Here is a 22,842-nt window from a genome sequence, read left to right as displayed (position 1 = left end):
TAATTAGAATAAGAGGTACTACATGTTTGTATAAATATGTCAAAATATAACTGTCATGTATAATTAAAAAGAAAAATTAAATAAATAAAAAGAGCTGCTGTGGACCCAAACACTTCTCTTGTTCTTGTCTGTATTGTACTATGATCCTCTTTTTAGATAAGCACCCTCTCCTTATTTTGAGGTGCTGGGGATTGAACCCAGGGTCTCACAAGTGCTAGGCAAGCACTCTGCCACCGAGCTGCATCTCAGCTCCTCATATTTACTTTTTATACTGTCTCACAGTACACTAAGTGTAAATACTTGTCTCTCAAGATTTTTAGTGGTCTGTCCCCAAACCACATTTCTGCCTTTTATTTTTTTCAACTCCTCTTTCACTTTGCTTGTGAATTTTGAACCAATTGAGCTTCTGTCATTCCATTAACTCATCTGTGATTTTTCCACATCTGGTCATCTGTTTTCACTTTTCGAAAGGCTAGAATGTGTGAATTAGGTTCTGATGGGAGATATGGAGAACAAGAACCTGTTCTAAGAACCAGGCTGTTAACACAGCAGTCCTAAGCTTGTACCTAAGCAGGTAGAGCAAAACTTTTAGGCAATTACTTAAAAAATCTCAAATCCTCATGTTTATTATAAGTAAGACATATAATGTCTTAATAAGCCATTATTGATTTTTCCCCCCTACAAGTTAATTGCAAGCCACATCTTTAGGGTAGGTGCAGCCATGCAGCATGGGCCCTGAGGGGAGGCTGTGGAGGTACCAACTAGCTGGCCAACAGGCACTTCACATCTGTGTGCTGCTGCTGGGAGAGGGGAGGTCACACTGGGAAGGCTTCTGAGAAGAGGTGGCATTTCTGCCTGACCTTTGAAGGGTGCATGACTTTGGCTACACTTCAGGTAGAGGGTGTAGCTTATACTCAACAGAAGGTCAAGGATATGAGTTTGAGGAGGTGAGAGTGTGGAGGTGACTGTGGCATGCATTCTATCTATGTCAGTATTACTTTCTAAGACCTGTGGCTTTAGAAAGAAGAACAAGGTAACAGAGAATTATTATTATTTTTTTCCTACCAGTATTCAGTGACCAAATGCAGAATGTGTGGAGAAGGCCAAAGACCCTATGAACCACTTCTAGCCCAGGGACAGAACTCTGATGTGTGTCCTATTGCAGTGCGAGTTACCATGGAGTTCAGGAAAATGACAATTCATTCTTTCAAGTAATAATTAAAATAAGAAATTATTCTACTTCTAAATGTAAAATGAACAACATTTGTAGTTGACCCAATTTTGGTACCTTTTAGTAGAAAACAGACTAATTTTTTTGTGTTATTAATAATGAAATTTTAAAAAACTTAAATAAGATAAAGACTTGCTATAAATGGAGTAAAACATGAGAGTAACAACAACAACAAAAATATTAAAAACCTGCCATAAGTTGAGATGAATATAAACTTGGTGCATGTATATTTTAATACACTAGATACACTCTGATTTTTTTTTTTCATTGCTTAAAATACATTGAAGCTGGGCATGATGGCACACACCTGTAATCCCAGAGGCTCAGGAGGCTGGGGCAGGAGGATCATGAGTTCAAAGCCATTTAGCAAGGCCCTAAGCAACTCAGTGAGACCCTGTCTCTCAATGAAATACAAAAAAGGGCTGGGGATGTGGCTAAGCCTGGTTAAGCGGCTCTGATTTCAAACCCAGGTCCCCACCCCCACCCTGCCCCTGCCCCCAGCTGGGAGTAGGGGGGGATTAAGTTTCTTATTTTGCATAAAAGGTTTTAGAGGAGGAAAAGTTTATTTGGGGCTCATGGTTTAAGATGTCTCACTTCATAGGTGGCTGGCTCCATTGTTCTGAGCCCAGGGTGGTGGCAGAAGAATGTGGTGGAGAAATCCACGTCAAGAAGTGGCCACCAAAAAGTAAAGAGGGCTGGGGTTGTGACTCAGTGGAGCCTTGCCTATCACGTGTGAGGCACTGGTTTTGATCCTCAGCACCACATATAAATGAATAAAAAATAAAGGTACATCAAGAACTGAAAAAAAGCAGAGAGACTTGCTGACCTTGGACAAAATATAAACCCCAAGGACACGTCCCCATTGACCCACCTCCTCCAGACACCCCCACCTGCCTACAGTTACCACCCAGTTAATCCCAATCAGTGGACTAATGCATTATTTAGGTTGAGGCTCTCATAATTCAGTCATTTCACTTCTGAAGTTTCTTGCATTGTCTCACATGAGCTTTTGGGGTGACATCTCATATCTAAACCTTTACACAGTAACAGACCATAGCCTATCAAGGGCAATGGAGTGAGCTGCCTTTATTTTTATCTGCTTAGTATTAGAATCAGCAGGAGCTGTAAATGCTGAGCTTGAGCAGAGATCATGCAAAGGTGAGCATACAAAGATTCTGCTAGGAGCCTTGTGGTAAGGAATTTTGTTTTACAAGTTAATTGTGGCCCAGTTGCTGTAGAGGGGCTGTGCAAAGGGAAAGGGGTTTAATGTAGAACCTGCAGAGTCATGGCCTTAGTCATAGGGTCAAGAAGACACAGGAGCTGCACCTTCAAAGCTGTTCATCTCATATTTTAAGTACAAGTAACGGAAACACTTCATCCTTCTGAAAAAGAAAGGAAAGAAATGGAGAAAGAAAAGACGGATTGAAACTTTTATGACAGTAATGCTACTCTACTTTAGATCAAGTAATGATGAAAATACAGCTTTATTTTTGTACCGGGGTTATGCTTAGAAAGCAGGTTCCTAAACCAGGAAGCTTGGCTTCCAGAGTTCATTGGTAATCCAGGGTGAAAAAAAAAAGTATCACCCAGATGGCAGTTGCAGGAGATTATTGATTGATAATCCTTTCTTGTCCTAGAAGATTAAGTCGGCCTGGTGTAGCTGTGGTCAGCTGACTGGTTTTTAAAAGAATAAATTGTAGTTCTTGTAATTCTGCCAGAACCTGGGTTGGCTTGAACTGTTTGCACAGCAAGCGCTGCAGCAGAGCCTGGCCCTCCTTTGTTTACTGAAGCAAGCTCCACTCCCCTGCCCAGGTTGTTCTTTGTTGACTGAAATTAACAACAGGTGGTGAATAGAGCCCCTCCTAAGGGTGTTCTGGAGAAGTCATTTCTGAAATAGGCCTGCTTGCCAGGAGGGAAGGGTTCCCAGAAGGAATTGCTGCACCTGGGCCCGGAAGCCAGGGCGGGGCCTCTAAACCTGGGTGATTTCCTTGGTGAGGGTGCATGGTGCAGAGGGAATATGGTCAGAGGGGCATGCATCTGAAGAGTAACCTCAGGTGGTGATCAAGCCATGCCTCCTGCCTTTGTTTGGAATGGATTGTCCAGACATGGATTTATATGAGGACTACCAGTCCCCGTTTGATTTTGACACGGGAGTGAACAAAAACTACCTCTACTTGTCTCCTAGTGGGAATTCATCTCCACCTGGATCACCTACTCAGATATTCGGTAACTCTTAATTTTGTGAGGCTAAGGTTGCTGTGACAAAAGCTAGACATAGTTTGAGGTTAACCTGGCTTTACGATTTTTAGTGTAAAGATGTACCAGGGTGTTGCTCTGTTGTACCTAGTTAGCAAAGCTGTTCTAGATTCAAAGCCAGGAGAGAGAGGGCTCGTTAAATATTTAGAATGTAGTTAGGTTTTAAATTAATAGAACTATTTTTGTGATCATTAGAAGTCTTCTGATCACTTTGAGCATGTTGAGCTGCTAAGTAGGAGAAAAGAAGGAATAGGAAGGACTTGGTTCCCAGTTGCCGAAGGAATTTATGGAGACCCCCGTTTTTTGTCTTTGGTAAAATGAGGTGTGAGCTCCTAAAGTACTGACTAAATTCAGGGGCCCACACTAGGTGGCCTGGAGTTTGTAGTGGAAGATTGAGAGCAGTGTACAGAAGTTCCTAGGCAAGAGATTTCTTTAAAAAAGAAAAAAAAATTGCTGTACCTTTGGAAGCAGTTATTCCCTCCGATGTGCTAGTATGTATTTTTCCGAAGTTTGAAGCCCCATCAGGTAGGATCACAGGACAGCACCAAGCCCACGGCAGCTTAGCCATTGCCTTTGTCCAGGCATTTTATAGCCATCGGAAAATGGGAAAGAGACCTCCTCTTAACTTGTCAGGGAGGTAACCAGTTTTTCCCAGAAAAGGTTAATTATTTCCTTGTTAGTGAAGAACAGGTCACATTTTGTTCTTTCTTTCTTTTTTTTTTTTTTTTAGTTGTAGATGGACACAATACCTTTATTTTGTTTTATTTTTATGTGGTGCTGGGTATTGAATTCACACATGCTAGGCAAGCGCTCTACCACTGAGCCACAACCCCAGCCCACATTTTATTCTTTTTAAGCATGAAACGTGGAAAACAAATGATATAGGCTAGTATAAAGCCTAGTTATAATCATCTGAGGTTTGTCTATTTGCTGACCACAGAGTGAGCTAAAGCAACATGGCTTTAACTGGATTGCATTTGGTAGCCACCTTTGGGAGTGCAGTTTGGATTTCTAGGAAGGGAAAAAAATACTGAAAGTAACAGAGAAAGGTCAGCTGGTTTCTAGAAGCTGGGGACTGGTGGACAGCCGCTCATGTCTATTGGAGGAGGTGGGTTTTCAGGACATTTTCTGCTTTGCTGACCTTTTCTTGTCTGTGTGGCCCACCTTGGACCTCTGTCATACAGGGGCTCAGTCTTCCTCCTTGCCCAGCCTCTATAAAAAGATGGCATCATCCATTCTAACTTCTAAATCTTAATCAGAGCTGCACAAGCAGCTGGAAACTTAGATCTCCGTAATACAACCTCAGTGATAAGGGCTGTATGCACCCTGGAGAAGCCAGGGCTGCAGCTGCTGCAATTCAGAGGTGTAAGATTCCTGGGAAACCTTGGGCTGCTTGTTTCTTGTCATTCTCTTTGCCACTTCCAGTTGTGGCTGCCTTTGAATGTTTTCTGTCAAAACAAAGGCAGTTGTAGGGTTGGGTATGCCTTTAGGAAAGTTTTGAAAAATTATGTTCACAGTTCCTAATAGCAGTCTGAAAGAGCTTGGCTCATGGGATTAAAAAAAAAATTATGAAACGAAGGATCAACAAAGGAACTGTCCTGGCACAAGAGCCCAGTAAACTTGTCTGAACATCAAGTGTGCTGTGTAGACAGAATGAATAACTTGTCCTCTGTGTATGCTATTTGTATTTCTATGTAGAAGTTCTTAGGATTTATGCTGATGAATCTATTTGAAAGTTCATGTGGCTTTTAGCCACTATTTTCTTAATCAGACAAGAAGTGCATATAAAAAGAGAACTGATATAAAAAAAGCATCCTACTCAGAAAGGTTGCGAACACTTTATCTGAAAGAACATATTCTTTGATATTTATTCATAATGCCATTTTTGGCAAATGAGAAAGTAATGAGATTCAATCTACGGGCAGGACGTTCCTAAGAAGCACCCACAGTGAAGAGTAGGAGGTGAACCAGTGACCAGAAAGAAAAGAGACCTTCTATCAGGACTTCTGACCTCCTTTGTAACCAGTGACCCACATTCAGAAATACCTTATCCTTCTTGATCCTCCTAGATACAAATATCTATCAGTAACTAAGCAAATTGTGTGAAACAGCTTATTCTTACTATGTGTGATGCACTCATATATATTTTATGATATTCTGTTCCATTTCTTCTTTTCCAAATGCTTATCAAAGATTCAGTGACCAAAAAAAAACATGCTTATCAGGTACTACTGCTAAATGAATTTCACCACCTATACTTTGAAAACTCTGATTTATATAGTAAGTTCCAGAATCTAGAGTGGAAGCTCTATGAGCGGTTGTTAGTTTTGTATTTTTGTGGTTGTTCACAGCTATTTCCTCAAACATCTGGAATGGAACTTGACATTTGTGGCTCAACAAATACTTGTGGAATGAATGAATGAGTGAAGGAAATTGGTAAAGACTGCTTCACACTTAGTTCACTTTGCACATGTGAGCACTGAGTCTAGGAGATACGGGTAGTATCTTCAGGTCACTAAGTCCAGTGAGCCTAAGCTGGACTTGCCCTGTTCTTAGCTCTCAAGCCAGGGTTTGTTTTTGGACGACAGCATCTCAGCCTCTCTGGTGATGGATGTTATGCAACAGGTTAGTCATTCAAGGCACAGCTTCTCCTTAGGTCAGGGGTTTTACTCGGGGGTGTTTTGCTGGTTCTTTATGTGCCACAGGTACCTGAGCTTTCCATTCCACCTTTGGGTAACCCTCAGCACCAGTGGTCCCACGGCTGGTGTTACATGTTGCGCTTTTCTCTTCCCCAACTCTGAACTCTTACTGAACCCCTGGTGAGGGTAATTCCCAGATGTTATTTATGTAGAATCTCTCTTCATCTTGAGAATTTTCTAGGAAAAGCCAGGAAGGCAGACCTGACTTTTCATACCTTTGGCTATGATTGGTGACTTCAGAAATTATGAACAATTTATAAAAACAAAATCTCACCGTTAAATGCTCCCATATTTAAAACTCAGAATAAGAGTGAAAAGTGAAACTGAGATGCTGGGGCTTGTACTTCTCTTCCTTTTGTTTTGCCCTTTTTGATTTCTACTTTGTCATTCCCACTTCTTCTTAGGGAAGTAAGTGGTTGTTGCATCTTACAAACTTTTTGTCATTGGAAAGGTATTAAATAACCTGCACATTTTACAAAATAAAAACCAGAGTAGAGCTGAAGAAATGGAGAACTCTTTATTCCTAGAGTGAAAATTTAAGGATGGAAGAGACTTCCTCTCTGGCACCCCCACATTTCCCCGTAGCTCACTTCTCCTCTGCAGAGTGTCCATGTTACTGGTTTTACACTTGGTTTGGGAGGAGTCGCGTGGACTGATGAGGGGAGGAGATGGCTTTGAAGTAATTGAAGGTTTTTTCCCCCCATTTTTTAAAAAGTTGAAACAGATTTAAGGGTCAGGTTAGAAATATCTGGAAGGAGCAAATAAAACATTGGAAAATGTGTTCTACCTGTGTTGCGCCTTGGCGAGCTCTCCTTCCTTCTCTACTCTTGCTGTGAAGTTTTGGGAGGTGATTCTTTCTTGGGTGGGAAATTGACAGCAGTCCAGAGACCTGCTTTCCTACTCAAGTCCCAGGATACTCGCCACTATCTGGCTCCCAAGCCCTCCTTTCCCTTTTAGTCCTAATACCCGCCTTTCCCTTCCTCTCCTTGGAAATGACCTTGATATCCCTCAGTTAAGCTCTTAAGGTTCCTGGATCTGCCCCAGATGGAGCAGATTGAGTTTTCTCAGCTTCGCTGTTCTCTGCTTTACAGTGACTCGGTTTCCTCCCTCAGGTTTTTCCTTTCCTCACCATGGACAAATAATGGGGATATGACAGCCTTGAGAATCCCAAGTTCCTAGGGCCCTTGCTTCTGCATCACCACCTTTGGAAGGTGATCAGCTGCATGGATCTTCAGATGTCCCTTGCCCTAAGTCATTGGTCCTTGCCTGGGGCACTTTTGCCCCCTGGAGAGCATTTGGTTGTCACACCTGGTATAGATGTGGGGCTGGTACTGGTGTCTAGTGTGTGGAGGTCCTGATGCTACCCAGGGTAGAGTTTCCACCACAGAGCGAATTCTGACTCAAAACCCGGTGCACATCCAAGAAGCCCATCTTCACTGAAGAGAACACCTTGGTGTGGGGACCTCCATGTTTTCCCCCACCTCTCCTGGGGTTTCATTACATCCATAAACAAAGAGCAAGATGCAGAAAGCAGGAGCCCCAAACACAGACCTGTGGGGGGAAAAGCAGCTTTAACTTGTGACATTTGGGTATTGCTACTAAAGACACTTCAAACTCTATAGTATCTCTTTCTCTGTCTCTTGGGCTAAAAAGGTGTATATCTTCTGTTTGTGATAAAATAAAACAATCCTAGAGACTAAATTTCTTATTCAGTCTCTTGTCTTAAAGCCATTGTTGCCTCTTTGAGGACTGTGTAAGACACGGGGTATGCAATTTTCTGTTTTTGGCGGTGCTGGGGATTGAACCCAGGGCCTTGTGCCTGTGAGGCAAGCATTCTACCAACGGAGCTATATCCCCAGCCCCTACAATTTTATTTTCTAAAGACATGTTGAACACTTAATTATACATCAACAAATTCTTTTTTGGGTAGATGGGTTAACGCTCTGACCAGATGTCAGATACCTTAGGCTGTTTTTTTTGGCATCTTCTTTCCTCCTAGTTGAACCTTCTTGGGAGCAGCTGATATAGCCCTCCTTCTGTAATGTCACTTGTGCCCCGCCTGTGTAACCATGGTGCCTTTGCCTCGTACACACTTCTCTGTAACACCAAGGGAGGCAGCCTGTCCAAATAGTAAGTCTTTGGATAGATGAAATATGAGATGGAAGTTTTATTGCTTTAGCAAAGTGACAGTTTATGTCTGTTTTAAATAGGAAAGCCTTTGTTTCTAAAAAGCAGTTAAGAGAGAATGCAATGCATGAAATAAAAGTCTCAAAATATATGATAGACAGTGAAGCCAGGCTGGGTTCTTATATTTCCCTCTGACTGAACTGTGTACATTCTTTTAATTCATTTATTTGGAGAGTGTTTCTGAACATCTCCTGTGTGCTGGGCACTGTACGTCAGAGATCGTGCTGGGGCTACAGGTATGGAACTGGAACACAGAAGCCAAGCATTGCTCAGTCTGGGCCAGGTTCTAGTACAGTAGATATTACTCAGAGGTTGCTATACCCAGAACCAGGGCTAGCTTCTCAGCTCAGATCACAGGGTCCAGGGGAAATCCTCCAGGAGCAAGATCAGTTAAAACATTATGGAAATGAATGAGAGTCAGAAAAAGGGATTTTCAGGTAGAGAAGTAATATGTGCAAAGACACAAAGCATGTTGAGAAAAAGAGGTGATTGTACAGCATTGTGAATGTAATTAATGCCACCAAATTGGACACTTAAAATGGTTAAAATGTTACATCTTATGTTATATATTTTATCAAAATAACAAGTGGACCCCAAACAAATATGGGAGGTAGGTTTATGCATATTAATATATTCTTTAAAAGAACCCCAAATTGCATCTCCCTGGATGAACTTTGGATTGGAAAATGTGGTGGGAGAGGGCAATAGCAGGAAAGTTCCAAGAGCAATGAGCTCAATTTACTTGAAGGTAAGAAGCCATGGATTGTTTTAGGTCAAGGAGCATTTAGGTCAGATGCCTACTGTAGAGTGAAGCTCACTCTGGAGGCTGGGTGATAAATGAGTTTCAAGGAATGGAGACCAGTAAGGCACTTAGGGGCAAAAATCTAAGCAGGAAATGGTGAGAACCTTAAATGAGTCAGGAGTAATGGGGTTGGAGGTGATGAGTGAAATAGACACTTGAACATTGAGATGAAGTGACACCTTAGAGAGTAGGCAGAAAAAACCCAGGGAGGTTGGGTGGACTGGAATTTCGGGGGAACAGGAATTTCAGACTGAAACTCATTGTCAGATACCTTGGAGATGCCAAATGAGACCATGATTGAGAACTGTCCTTAGTGGAAGGGATGTGGAATGGGCAGGTGCGAGGTGAGGGGACTGAAGGGTGATGGGAGTTTGGGGGAGAGAGGCCTGGGATGACCGATGGTGCATGGGATGGTGGGGGAAACAAGTCCTGTGTGTCCACTTTTTAGGAGTAAGGACTGTGGGCCTCTTGAGGATGAACATGTGGTCAGAGGTCAACCAGCTACTGACTGACTGAGTCAATTTTTATATTATTTTCCATCTGTGTTTCCTAGTGCTCCTCTAACACAGTGCCACAAACTGGGAGGCTTAACACAAGAGAAATTGGTTGTCACATGGTTCTGGAGGATCGAAATCCAAAATCAAGTGTGTCTGTAGGGCCATGTTCCCTCTAAGGGATCTTTCCTTGCCTCTTCTAGCTTTTGGTGGCTGCCAGCCACCTGTCTCTGCCTCCGCTGTTGCAAGTTGTTCTCCCCAAGTCTGTGAACTGTCTTCTCATGATATTCCTCTGGATCTGATAAGGATACCAACTGTTGGATTGTTGCCCACCCAAGTCCAGAATGACCTCACCTTAACCTGATGATGTCTGCGAAGTCCAGCTTCCAAAATGGCTCTTTCACGTTCACAGGTTCCAGGAGTTAGGAAGCAGAGTGTATCTTTGAAGGGGACACATTGCAATCCATGGCACCATCTAATTTCAAAGCTTATGCTTGTCTTTTTCTATTCTTAAAAAAAAAAAAAATCTCTCTCCCCAGTTTCCTCATCTTCATACAAGGAAGGGTTTACGTTAAATAACCTCCAGTTCTATCCAGATCTAACCTTTTGCGAAAATGGCTAAAAAAGTTTTAATCATTGTAGAAGGTCTTGAAGGGAAGCAGTTGGGATGAAAGTCAGAGATGAACAGAAAGCCGTTCAGGTGTGTGGCCCACACATGGGGGACTGGGGCTGCACCCACTGCGCCAAGCAGAGGTGCATGATGCGCACTAGGTGTGAGTGCAGGGCCCTGGAATGTGTAGAAAAGACTGCTGTTTTCCTTGGTTGAGGTTTGCAGAGGTATGTGGCGAAGAGGTGGTTATGCATAGGAAGAGAGACACCTCTTTTGAATCTTGAATCCAATAAGTCAGTTCAAATAAAGTCTTTATTAACATTTGTTCTGTTCTAGGCACTGAGGGGTTTTTTGTTTGATTTTTTTTTGTGTGTGTGTGTTTTTTTTGGGGGGGTTACTGGGGATTGAATTGAGGGGTGCTTAACCACTGAGTTACATTCCCATCTCTTTTTTTTTTTTTTTATGTTTTATTTAGAGATGGCCTTGCTGAGTTGCTTAGGGCCTTGCTAAGTTGCTGAGGCTGGCTTTGAACTCTCTGTCCTCCTGCTTCAGCCTCCCAAGCTGTTGGGATTATAGGCGTGTGCCTCTGCACCTGGCTGTAGGCACTGTGAGTTCTAAGATGAAAGGTTAAGGAAGTGATGTCAGGACTTTATAGTCTAGAACTGGATTGTCTTCCATTCTCTGAACTCTCTTCATTCTCCTCTCAGGCTGGCCTGCTTTCCTCCTGTCCATCACATTTGCTTCCAGGGGTTCCATTCCCACCAAGCCAAAAGCTTAAGGACCCTGTCTTCCTCAGATGACCCCCCAAGTGCTCACAAGTTTTGCATTTGATCAAATCTAAGACCTCAGATCTTATGATGTTCTGTTATTTTGTGTTTTATTAAGAGGCAAAAGATGTTGGCAATTTAAACCAAGAATCAATCCTTTCTTGCCACTTAAAAATTGTAATTTCACATGTAGTGAAAAGTCTTTTTTAGATTTATTTAGATATGTACCCTGACTCGGGCATAATTTTTTTGAAGTAAGAAAGTTGAGGTTTTCCTAGAATGCCTTTACATTTGTTGTCTCACTTGCCTGAATTGCTTTTTATCTAGGAATCCTCTATGCCTGTGATGTGTATTTTCTTCACACATATTGTCTGTGTGGTAGTCTTAAGTGAGAGGTCTGTAAGTAGATCTGGGGATTTCTAAGCCACTCACACCAGTTTGCAGGTGATAGCAGAGTCACAGGCCTGGTTGGCCGAGCAGTCGTACAGTGCCTCTCAAGCTCAGAGATGTAAGAAAGATATCTTAAGACTGGTGCCCTACATCTTATCCTTCATCCTTGCTCCCCAGAGTGTGGGGTTCTCACCTGCACATCCAACAGTCATCTGTGTGTGAGCTTAAGGCTCTTCTCAGTGCAGGCCACCAGCCACCCTGTTGCTAGAGGGACTTTCTAGAGGATACACCAGTCACTTCCCCCACTTAAACACTTCAAAGGACACATGGGTGGAGTTGAAGATGGGCCACAAACGATGACTTGACGGGACACTGGGTCACCGATTTCAGGCTCTTGGTACTTTCAGACCAGTTGTTTCAGTCAGCTTTTTTGCTGCTGTGACTAAAAGACCCAACTAGGACAACTGTAGAGGAGGAAGAGTTTATTTGGGGGCACACAGTTTCAGAGGTCTTAGTTCATGGACAGCTAGCTCCATTTCTTGGGGCTCAAGGAGAGGACATCATCGCATATGATAGGGTAGCAAAGGGAAGCAGCTCACATGGTTATCAGGAAGCAGAGAGAGAGGTCTCCATTTATCAGATACAAATATGTACCTCAAAGCCATGCCCCTAATGGCCACCTCCTCCCGCACACCCTACCACTTCAGGTACCACTCAATTAATCCCTAGTAGAGAGATTAATTCACTGACTGGGTGAAAGACTCTCACAACCCGATCATTTCCCCTCTGAACCCTCTCTCATGGTCACACCCATGAGCTTTTGGGGGACACCTCACATCCAAACCATAACACCAGTGATGAAGAAAGTCTCTGTGGAGAAAGAATTGGCCCTGTTTCCTTTATGCAGGCTTTAAAATTCAATAGCTTTTTGAGCATCAAATTTTGTTTTCCAGATTAGGAGTGCTCAACCTATATCTGAATCCCTTTAGATTCTTCCTGAATTGGGGAGTACACATAGACAAAAAGGTATATATCTAAGAAAAAAATGTGAAGGGCAAGAGTTTAAGTGTCAGGAGGACCCTCAGTTTTTATCTTGCTTCTGTGAATCTGGGTAAATTATATACCCTCAGGGGATCTCAGGTTTCTGGTGGAAATAAATAGTAGTCCTCTCATCAGGTGATGGATGGTTGTAAGGTTTTTCTGTTTTAATGAGACTACATGTTAGAGAAAAAATATTCAGTGATACTTGTTTTAAAAGCACAGTGTGAAAGACTTTATCCAAGACCATCAAGGTAGATGTGGGGACCACTGCACTGGGAGGGGGTCTTATACTGGGGGAGGGAGACTGGCTCCACTCTGAATTCAGCATGGGCAAATGGGAATTTATAGTCATTTATTATTATATATATTATTATTATAGTGTGGGGGTCTGTGGATGGAAAAATCACTAAGAGGTTAGGGGTAAAGCAGGTTCTGGCTAAACCAACCCAACAGGATTCTTGCTGAAGGCTGCGGGTGGTGGAGGATGAGGCACCTAATCAGATGTCAAGGTAAATCAGATATCAAGGATGTGGATTCTGGCTAAACTGACTTAGCAGGGTTCTTTTGCTAAAACTAGATTTTGCAAGAAAGTGCACAGATGAGCCTAGGAAGAGTTCAAAGGCCTGACTGAAGTTTGGTCAAGCAAAGAATCTTTGCCCATGTAAAAATGTCCCCTCAGAGTAGCTGGTGTATTAAACTTCAATAAATATTATACTAATGTTAATTACCCCCTTCATCTTTTTTTGGGGGAAGGAGGGGGTACTTTGGATTTAACCCAGGGCTTCTTGAATACTAGGCAAGCACTCTTACCACTAAGCTACATCCCCTGTCCCCTCCCCGCCCCATCATTTAAAAACAGCTTTCCATCAGATTCTGAGAAGAAACATTAAAATTAATAAGTAAGTTTATTTTTGGATTATTTATAGTTTTAAGCAATACTTTAAAAATATCCTCATTTCTCACCTCTCATGTTGAATGTAAAATTGGCTTGTAAGCCAGATTCTTCTTCCATCTTAGATATTGAGGTATTACTGATCACATAGGAAGCAAGCTAATATTGAGAAAATACACAAGGCAAATTTGGAAACCATAGAGTTGGAAGTGATGAAGACTGGTTTTGATCTAGTTGCCAGAGTCTTTTATGTTTTTAGTTTTATTATTATTGCTTCCAGATATCTTCCAAGCCTGGACGCCAACTTCCTACTTGTGTCTTATGTGTTTTCACATCAGTGAATTGAAACATCTGTTTTCAAATCAGACTGATTGTGTTCAAAACCCTAACTCCACCACTCATTCAGGTGTGTGAGCTTGGGCAAGTTACTTCTCCCCTGTGAACTTTTGTTTCCTCATCTGTAAATGGTGGTAGTTTTCCCCACCTTACAGAAACGTTGCAGGTAAATGAATGTATTTGGACTCTTTAGCTCAGATTTGGATATAAATAGGATGCACCTGTGTTGGTATGTATGGTTAGTAACACTCCTGAGGCACATTTTGCTGGTTATTTTGATTATTTGGAATCTACCATTCTGTTTTTTTTTTTTAATGTTCTTTATTTTCATTTTCTTTTTCCAGCTGATTATCTAAAAACAAACCTTCAAAAATGTTGATGATTTGCTGCCCCCTACAGGCTCCTGTGGGAAAAGCAGAACACATCATTTCTCATCTCTTTTTTTTCCTCCTGGTACTGGGAACTGAATGCAGGGATACTCTACCATTGTGCTACATCCCAGCCCTTTTTATTTTTGAGACAGGGTCTTCCTAAATTTTCCAGGCTGGCTCTAACTTGCAATCCTTCTATCTCAGTCTCCCAAATAGTCAGAATTACAAGTGTCTGCCACCACACCTGGCCATTACCAGCTTCTTAGATGCCAAATATGATGTTTCCATGTTATCTAGGTGGTCTTGAACCAAATATGAATAATACCACCTCTTTGGCACCTCTTTGTGTTCCTTGGTAGCCTAATGGAATATTTAAATAATACATAGGTAAATATGGGTATTCCTTATTTGAAATTCTTGGGGCCAGAATATTTCAGATTTTGGAGTTTTTAGGATTTTGGGTTGCATAGATTTCACCAATTGTGCATCCCTAATTTGAAAATCTAGAATCATGCATGCTTTAAAATTCAGTAGCTTTTTGAGCATCAAGTTTTGTTTTCCAGATTAGAAGTACTCAACCTATATCTGAATCCCTTTACAGTCTTCCTGAATTGGGCAGTACACATAAAACATCATTAGCAGCTAGATAATATATTTACCCCTTGAAGTTGATTTGAAAAGTATTGTTTATTCAAAAGCATGGGAGAGTTTTTTTCTGTTTTAAGACATGGCTTAGCACCTGAATTTTTTCTTATTTTGTTTTGGGCTCCTGTTGTAGTTGAGAACTTGGGAGCTCTGAGTAGAGCATTAAAATAATGTTTAGTGTTTGTTTTGGCTGCACATATACTAAAAAAAATAATAATAAAAGAAAAGTATTGTTTATAGGCAGTTCTGTTAGTTCTTTCTGTGCTGCCATATCTGATGGCTCCTTGTGTGTTTGCCTCCTATCCTCAATCTCATACTTCCTTTGTCACACAGTCTGACGTGGAGGGTGAATTTCCAAGTGCACACAGATCTCGGAAGTGGTTTCTGACAGTACAGGGCACAGTGCCTCTTCACAGTTTGGTTTGGCTGGCGTTGTCGTAAGAGGTGCCAATGCCAGGAAGCAGGAGATGGCATCTGGTAAAGGCCTGGGTGCTGACCCAAGGGGCTAAGCTAAAACAATAAGAAACTGCTGGAAAATTTCAAGTGGAGAGTAACATGATCTGACTTCTGTTATGGAAATGTTACTTAAGTAGTCCATTCAGGATATTTTAGAGGAAATGTACAGAAGCCATTATTCATTGAGCTCTTCTACTGGCTGATCATACATTTGAAGTACCGTGTGTGCATTTGAGAGCTTGTTCATATTCTATTTGTCAGTCCAATTTGTGGTTTTGGAATTGTTTTATTTTTATTAACAATTCTGTAAACACCTTCAGGTAGGCACTGTTTTGGTACTTCACCTCGGTGATTCTTGTTACTAAGCAGTTATTATACAACAGAGACTATCCAGGTCCCTCTGTAAGTGTATGCAATGTTCATACACATTGTCATGTTGGCTCCTTTACTTTTCTCATGTTTGACGTGATGAAGGCAGCTTTTTCAACATTATAGCTCTTTTTTCTCTCTGCCTGCCTGCCTGTTAAGTCCTTCATCTGCTGCCTGGCGTCTTGCTTTGGGCAGGTGCCACACGATGATAGGACTGAACAATCCCTTCTCAGACATGGGAGTGCAAGGTGGTAGGGGAAAACTGCAATGGCTGTGACACTCACTGGCAGAAAAAGGAGAATAGAAACAGAGGGAAGCTTCCTCTGGTCCTCCATGCAAAAAAAAAAAATTTGCTGCTACAGAAAACCGTGAAATCTCAAATCTGCAACATGGGAACGGGTGGGTGGACCATAGTCTGGATAAGCAGGAGGCCCGTGAGTGCTTGCTTCAGGTGGAGATGTTTAAGTGGGTGCCCAAAACTCAGCAATCAGATATGTTAATACAGTGTTTTTAAAACATCAGACTTAATGCAAACAAAATCTGTGATGAACAGAATATTAAAATTTTAAAGTCATGGTCAGTAACGATGCTGTCCATGTAGAGCCATTTGGGAGCCTGAGGCAAGAGGAGAAAATCAGCAGTACAGATCCTATTTAAGGTTGGGTATTTTGTTTGTCATGGATTCTTGGAATTAATTTTGATTTTAAAACTGCATTACAATATTGTTTGTATTGAGTTTTTTGGTGCTCACTTCCATTTTGCACTTAAGGTTTAGGATCTTGCTGGCCTCATCTTCGCCTTTGGATGAGGATTGAGCAAGAAGACAGGGGAGAGTGGAGGGGCAGCTGCCTTCCTGGCCATGCTCCAGATACAGAGCTCATCTAGTGGGCTCTGTTCCAGGGGAATGGGTGCAACTGATTTGGCTTTAAATAATGTGAAAAGTCTGTGTTTTTGTGTGTATGCGTGTGTATGTATGTATGCTTTTTAAAGAGTATCTGGATCCTTCGTACTGAGGATTGAACTCAAGAGTACTCTAACCCTGAGCTACATGGAAAGAAATGGAAGGAATAGAATTTCTTCAGGGCTTTAAGTTCATCCCATGGTTGATTCTTCACTATTTTTCTTTTCTTTGGATGATGCTGGGGATGGAACCCAGGACCTCACACATCCTAGGCAAGTGCTCTACCACTGAGCAACCTCCCCATCCCTGAGGTTTTTGAATGTTGGGTTTGATCACCACAGGAAGCTAAGGATGTGTACAGTCTTCTCCCAGGGGCTAAAATCTTTCATCTCGTTTATGCTGATTTGCTTATGTAGCATCTTATAGATGTATCCTGTGCAGATCCCATTCTCAGCCTCTCTTCTGCTCTGTCCAAACTGCATGGTGACTGAGAATGTGAGCAGAAGCTAGCAGAAGCCTGTATTTTCTAAATTCATATTCTGGCAGAGTCTAAGTTGGTGGTTTTAGTGGTTAGCCCAGCCTTTTTCTCTTGTCTTTTGTTGGGAGAGCCAGGTCATTTGAAGGTACAGAGAGGTGATGTGTGGATCTAACCTAATTGACTTTATTCTGGCCGGTTTAGCGGAGCAACCCAAAGGAGAATTCTACTGACCTTTCATAATTGACAGACTTTTCTCTTTCTTTCTTTCTTTTTTTTTTTTTTTATCCCCAAGGTCTGCTGAGGACACCCACAGTACCCGAGGAAGGAGAAGATGTTGCAGCCACGCTCAGTGCCACAGAGACCCTCTCAGAAGAGGAGCAAGAAGAGCTGAGAAGAGAACTTGCAAAGGTGAAGGAGAACCATTCCTTTTATAAGCTGGTGTTTTGTTGCACTTAATATGCAATTTCCTTGTTTCTCTAAAGCATGTGGGACTGGTTTACAGTTAGTTCCAGGGAAGAGAAAGCACCTTGTGTTTATTGCTTAAATTAGGTCTTGCTTCAGGAGAGGAGATAGAAGGGGATGATTCCAGTTTGTTTTTATATAAAAAAACATATGGGTCAAGTGGGTCTGAGATGTAGCGTGTGGAGGAGCAAATGGGTGGGAACAATACAGCAAGTCTCCTAAGGGACGTTACTGAGCCTGATACTTGTGTTCTTCAGCCACACCAGTGACTGCCCTGTCCCTGCCTGTGTTGTGGGTATTGGCACCTCTGAACCTTTTGCTCTCCAACTCCATTCCTCCCTCCCTCCTTTCTTTCCTTCAGCTTTCTGCCTGACTTCAAAATTCCAACTTCCTTCTTTCCTAACTTCCTTTCTTCTATAAAACTCACATAACATAAAATTAACTGTTTTTCTGGGCATTGTGGTGCACCTGTAAAAATCACAGTGACTTGGGAGGCTGAGGCAGGAGGATTGCAAGTTTGAAGTCAGACTGGTCAACTTAGCAAAACCCTGATTCAAAATAAAACAACAAGAAGGACTGGAGATGTGATTTAGTGGTAGAGCATCTCTGGGTACCGTTCAGTTGAACTGTTTTAAAAGTGTACGATTCAATAGCGTTTAGTGCATTCACATTGTTGTGCACTATTACATCTTTCAAGTTCCAAACATTTTCTCTTGCTCCAAAGGAGTTGTCCATACTCATTAAGCAGTTACTGTTTGGTTTCCCTTCTCTCAGCCCCTGGAAATAGCTAATCTGCTTGTGCCTGTATGGATTTAACTGCTTTCTGGATATTTTATGTAAATGGAATCATGCAATATGTGACATCTGGTTTCTTCTGCTTATCATAATGTTTTCAAGGTTTATTCATTTCGTAGTATGTGTCAGTACTTCATTTTTATGGCTGAATAATATTCCATTGCATGTACCTAGCATATTTTGTTTCTTCATTCATTTATTGATGGGACATTTGGGTAGTTTCTATCTTTTAATTATTGTGAATAGTGCGCTTTTAGCATTTATGTACAGATATTTGTTATGCCTGGAAGTGGAATTGCTTTGTCATGGGGTGATTCCACCTTTAACATTTTTGGAGAACCACCAAACTTCCACAGCAGTGACACCATTTTGTATTATCTCCAGCCATTTATTCACATCCTTGGTAACATGTTAGTCTCTGTTTCCTTCATTAATAGCCATTTTAGTGGGTATGAAGTGGTATCTCGTTGTGGTTTTGATTTGAATTTCTCTAATGACTAGTGATATTGAGCATCTATTCATGTGCTCATTGGCCATTTATCTCTCTTGGAGAAATGTCTATTTAAGTCTTTTGCCCATTTAAATAATTGGTTGCTTGTCTGTTGTGGAGATGTAAGAGTGAGTGAGTGAGTGAGAGAGAGAGAGAGAGAGAGAGAGAGAGAGAGAGAGTGTGTGTGTGAGTGTGTGTGTGTGTGTGTGTGTGTGTGTGTGTGTGTGTGTATTCTGGATGCTAGACCCTTATCAGATACACAGCAGTCAAATGTTTTCTTCTGTCTTGTAGGTTGTCTTTTTACTTTCTTGATAGTATCTCTTGATATGTAAACGTTAATTTTTGATGAATTCCAATTTTTTTCCTCTCTAGTTGCTTGTGGTTTTGGTGTTATATATAAAAATTCATTTCCAAATCTCAGATCATAAAGATTTGCCCCTGTGTTTTCTTCTAATATTTTTATGGTGTTAGCTTTTACATTTAAAGCCCTTTGTTTATTTTGAGTTAATCTCTGTGGTTTGTGGTAGGGTTCCAAGTTCATTTTTTTGCATGTGGATGTTTTAGTTTTCTCAGACTATTCTTTTCCAGTAAATGCTGTTGGCATCTTTGTCAAAAATCAGTTAACCATATATGAATTTATTTCAGAGCTGTCAATTCTGTTACATTCCTCTAGATGTTTCTTCTTAGAATAATTTTATGCTGTTTTGATTACTATAGCTTTGTAGTAAGTTTTGAAATCTCAAAGTATGAATCCTTGACCTTTTCTTCTTTTAAAAAATGTAATTCAGGGTCCCTTGGAATTACAAATGGACTTCAGAATCTGCTCCTCTTCTTCTTCATCATCTTTTTTTTTTTTTCCCCTTTGGTACCAGGGATTGAACCCAGGGGTGCTTAATCACTGAGCCATATCCCCAGCCTTTTTTATTTTATTTTTTTGAGACAGAGTCTCACCAAGTTGCTTAATGGCCTTGCTAAATTGTTGAGGGTGGCTTTGAACCCAGGATCCTCCTTCATCAGACTCGAGAGTCACTGGAATTACAGGTACTCACCACTGCTCCCAGTAGAAGCTGCTTTTCCACCACAAAAAATACCACTGGAATTTTGATAGGGCTGGCATTGAATCTGTAGATTGAGTTGGTGAATATTGCTATCTTTTTTGTAGGGGGGCGGATTGCTTAATAAGTTGCTTAGTGCCTTGCTGTTGCTGAGGCTGGCTTTGAATTCGTGATCCTCCTGTTTCAGCCTTCCTAGCCACTGGGATTGTAGGCATGCACCACCACACCCGGTGAATATTGCTACCTTAACAATATTAAGTCTTTAGTCCATCAACATAGAATGTCTTACCATTTAGCAGTGTTTTTATTTTTCTGTGTACAACTTACACTTCCTTAGTTATGTTTTTTTTTTAAAGAGAGAGTGAGAGAGGAGAGAGGAGAGAGAGAATTTTTAATATTTATTTTTTAGTTCTCGGCGGACACAACATCTTTGTTGGTATGTGGTGCTGAGGATCGAACCCGGGCCGCACGCATGCCAGGCGAGCGCGCTACCGCTTGAGCCACATCCCCAGCCCCCCCTTAGTTATGTTTATTCCTTTAAAATTTTTATGTATTTGATCCTTTTACTGTTAACATTTTATTGTTTTATTCTTTTAAAATTTTATTCTTTTGTGTGCAGTCATAAATATAATTTTTTGGGAGACGGTTCTGGGGATCAACACCTAGAACTTCATGTATGTGAGGCAAGCATTCTACTGCTGAGCTCTATCCTCAGTCCTAGAATTATTTTTTAAGTTTCCTTTTTAGGTTGTTCATTGCTATTGTATAGAAATACAATCAAATTTTAATGTTGATCTGATATCCTGACACTTTGCTGAATTTATTTGTGAGCATTAATAGTTTGTTGTTTTATTTTTTTTTGGTGGGTTCTTTAGGATTTTCTATATATAAAATCATGTCATCTGTGAATAAAGGTAGTTTTTCTCTTTTTAGTTTGCACATCTTTTATTTATTTTTCTTGCATAATTGCTCTGTCTAAAATATCTAGTAGAGTGTTGAAGAGCAGTGGAGTATCCCTATCCTATTCTTAATCTTGGGATAATCTAGTATTTCACCATCTAGTATTATACTAGCCATCAGTTTTTCATAAGTATACTTTTCCATGCTGAGGAAAAGTAGCGGTTGATCCCCAGAAGTGTCTCCCAAAAAATTATTTCTCCCAAAAAAAGATATTCTATTTCTTTTGGCATTGGTTTTGATTATTTCTCTATTTTGAAGAATTTGTCCATTTAATATTTGTTTCTGCAGGGTTAATAATGGCCCCACTTTCATTCTGACTTAGATTTTTTTGTATCTTCTCTTTCTTCTGTCTAGCTATTTTTTTTCAATCATGCTGATCTTTTTAAAGAATCAGCTTCAACTTTATTCATCATTGTTTCCTAGTTTACATTTTGTTTAGTCTTTATTATTCTCTTCCTCTTGTTAGCTTTGCATTTAGTTAACTGTTTTTTTTTCTCTTTCTTTAAGATGTGGATTTATGGTATTGATTTGACATCTTTATTCTTTTTTTTATATAGGTATTGATAGGTGTATATCTCCCACGGACACTGTTTTCATTACAACCCATCAGCTTTAGTATCTTGTGGTTTTGTTTTCATTCATCTCAAAATATTTTGGGGCTGGGGATGTGGCTCAAGCGGTAGTGCGCTTGCCTGGCATGCACAGGGTGCTGGGTTCAATCCCCAGCACCACATACAAATAAAATAAAGATGTTGTGTCCACTGAAAACTAAAAAATCAATATTTAAAAAATTCTCTCTCTCTCTCTGAAAAAAAAATTTTTTTTGTAATTCCCTTTGTATTTCTTCTTCAACTTACTAGTGGTTGAACAGTGTGTTACTTTTCATAACTATGAATTTTCCAATTTTCCTTTGGCTTTTGATTTCTAATTTCATTTCATTGTGGTTTAGAGAAGGTGCTTGTACAGCTTAAATGTTATCAAGACTTACGCTGTTGCCTGGAGAATGTTCCTTTTTGTAACTGAGAAAAATGTGGGTTCTATGGTTTTGTGGGGGAGAGTTCTATGTATGTCCATTAGATCTAGTTGGTTATATTATCTTTCAAAGCCCTGTTTCCTTCTTTGTCTGGCTGTTTGCACTATCCATTTCTTTCCAAAAGGTTTTATGAATAAGGCTGGGATAGAATGGGTAAGGGAGATTGACATAGGCCTTATGAGGAGGGTGAGGATTATTATGAGTATTTAAGGTGTGACTAATGTTACTTTTAAAAAGACAAAATCCAGTTTTTCTACAAGTTATGTTTACTATAGAAACATTAAAAATTGAAGAAGATTGTAATGAACGACAGTGTCACAGTTTTTAGATTAAGTTTCTTGACTTTCTTTGTATATATTGCTGTAACCTGTTTTAGAAATCTCTTCTAAGAAAACATTAGAATATACATCTGTAGCTTTTCCCCACTTATTTAAATTTCAAAACATTTTTCATACCAATAAATAATCTTTCACAATCTTATTTTTTATTTCTGTAAGCTCATTTTTAGTTGATGAACATATTGTCATTTATAAACATTCTGGGGTTTTTTTGCTATTATGAATAATTGATAAAAATACTTTCACATAAATCTTTATGCACTTCTTTAATTATTTCTTTAAGAGAAAGTCCTTGAAGTAGAATTATTTATATTCCCATGTACACCAACATAGCCAAGATGCTCTTCCTCATGTTTTTCTTGGTGTATGAAAGATCATTTTTTCCAAATCCTTTCCAGCTCTCAATATTATATCAAAATAAAAATAATTAATGGCACCTAATGTCTATTAATAAAAATAATACACTGAGCTCTCAGTGTATTATTTTTATTAATTTTAATAGCAGATGTTATCATGATGGATGGGAGAGGAAACAAAGGGCTAGGTCTTGAAATAGATTATATAACTTTGTTTAGTAAATGAAGTTATCGGGTCTATGATTTGTAAATATTTTCCCCACTCTATGGATTACCTAAGTTGTTTTTTCTTTCCTTTTTTTCCTGGGATTGAACCCAGCACCTTATATATGCTGGACAAGCACTGTACCACTGAGCTACACTTGATTGTACCCTTTGAAACAAAGAGGTTTTTAATTTTGATAAAGTCAACTTGATGTATATTTCTC

At 40.3% G+C, this 22,842-nt stretch overlaps 1 protein-coding gene across 10 annotated transcripts in view; it reads left to right on the top strand.

Annotated features, from left to right (window-relative positions):
• TPD52 (tumor protein D52) overlaps window positions 1-22,842 on the top strand; it is a 112,364-nt gene that overhangs the window by 66,768 nt on the left and 22,754 nt on the right. For all 10 annotated transcript variants that reach the window (XM_081266291.1, XM_081266292.1, XM_081266293.1 and 7 more), the window contains one exon: window positions 17,218-17,333. In XM_081266291.1, the coding sequence (XP_081122417.1) occupies window positions 17,218-17,333 (116 nt within the window). The remainder of the gene's footprint in view (window positions 1-17,217; window positions 17,334-22,842) is intronic.

This window comes from Spermophilus citellus, assembly GCF_964194105.1.
Source record: "Spermophilus citellus genome assembly, chromosome: 14".
In the NCBI taxonomy this organism is placed as follows: domain Eukaryota; kingdom Metazoa; phylum Chordata; class Mammalia; order Rodentia; family Sciuridae; genus Spermophilus; species Spermophilus citellus.
This window is presented reverse-complemented; position numbering and strand designations above follow the sequence as displayed.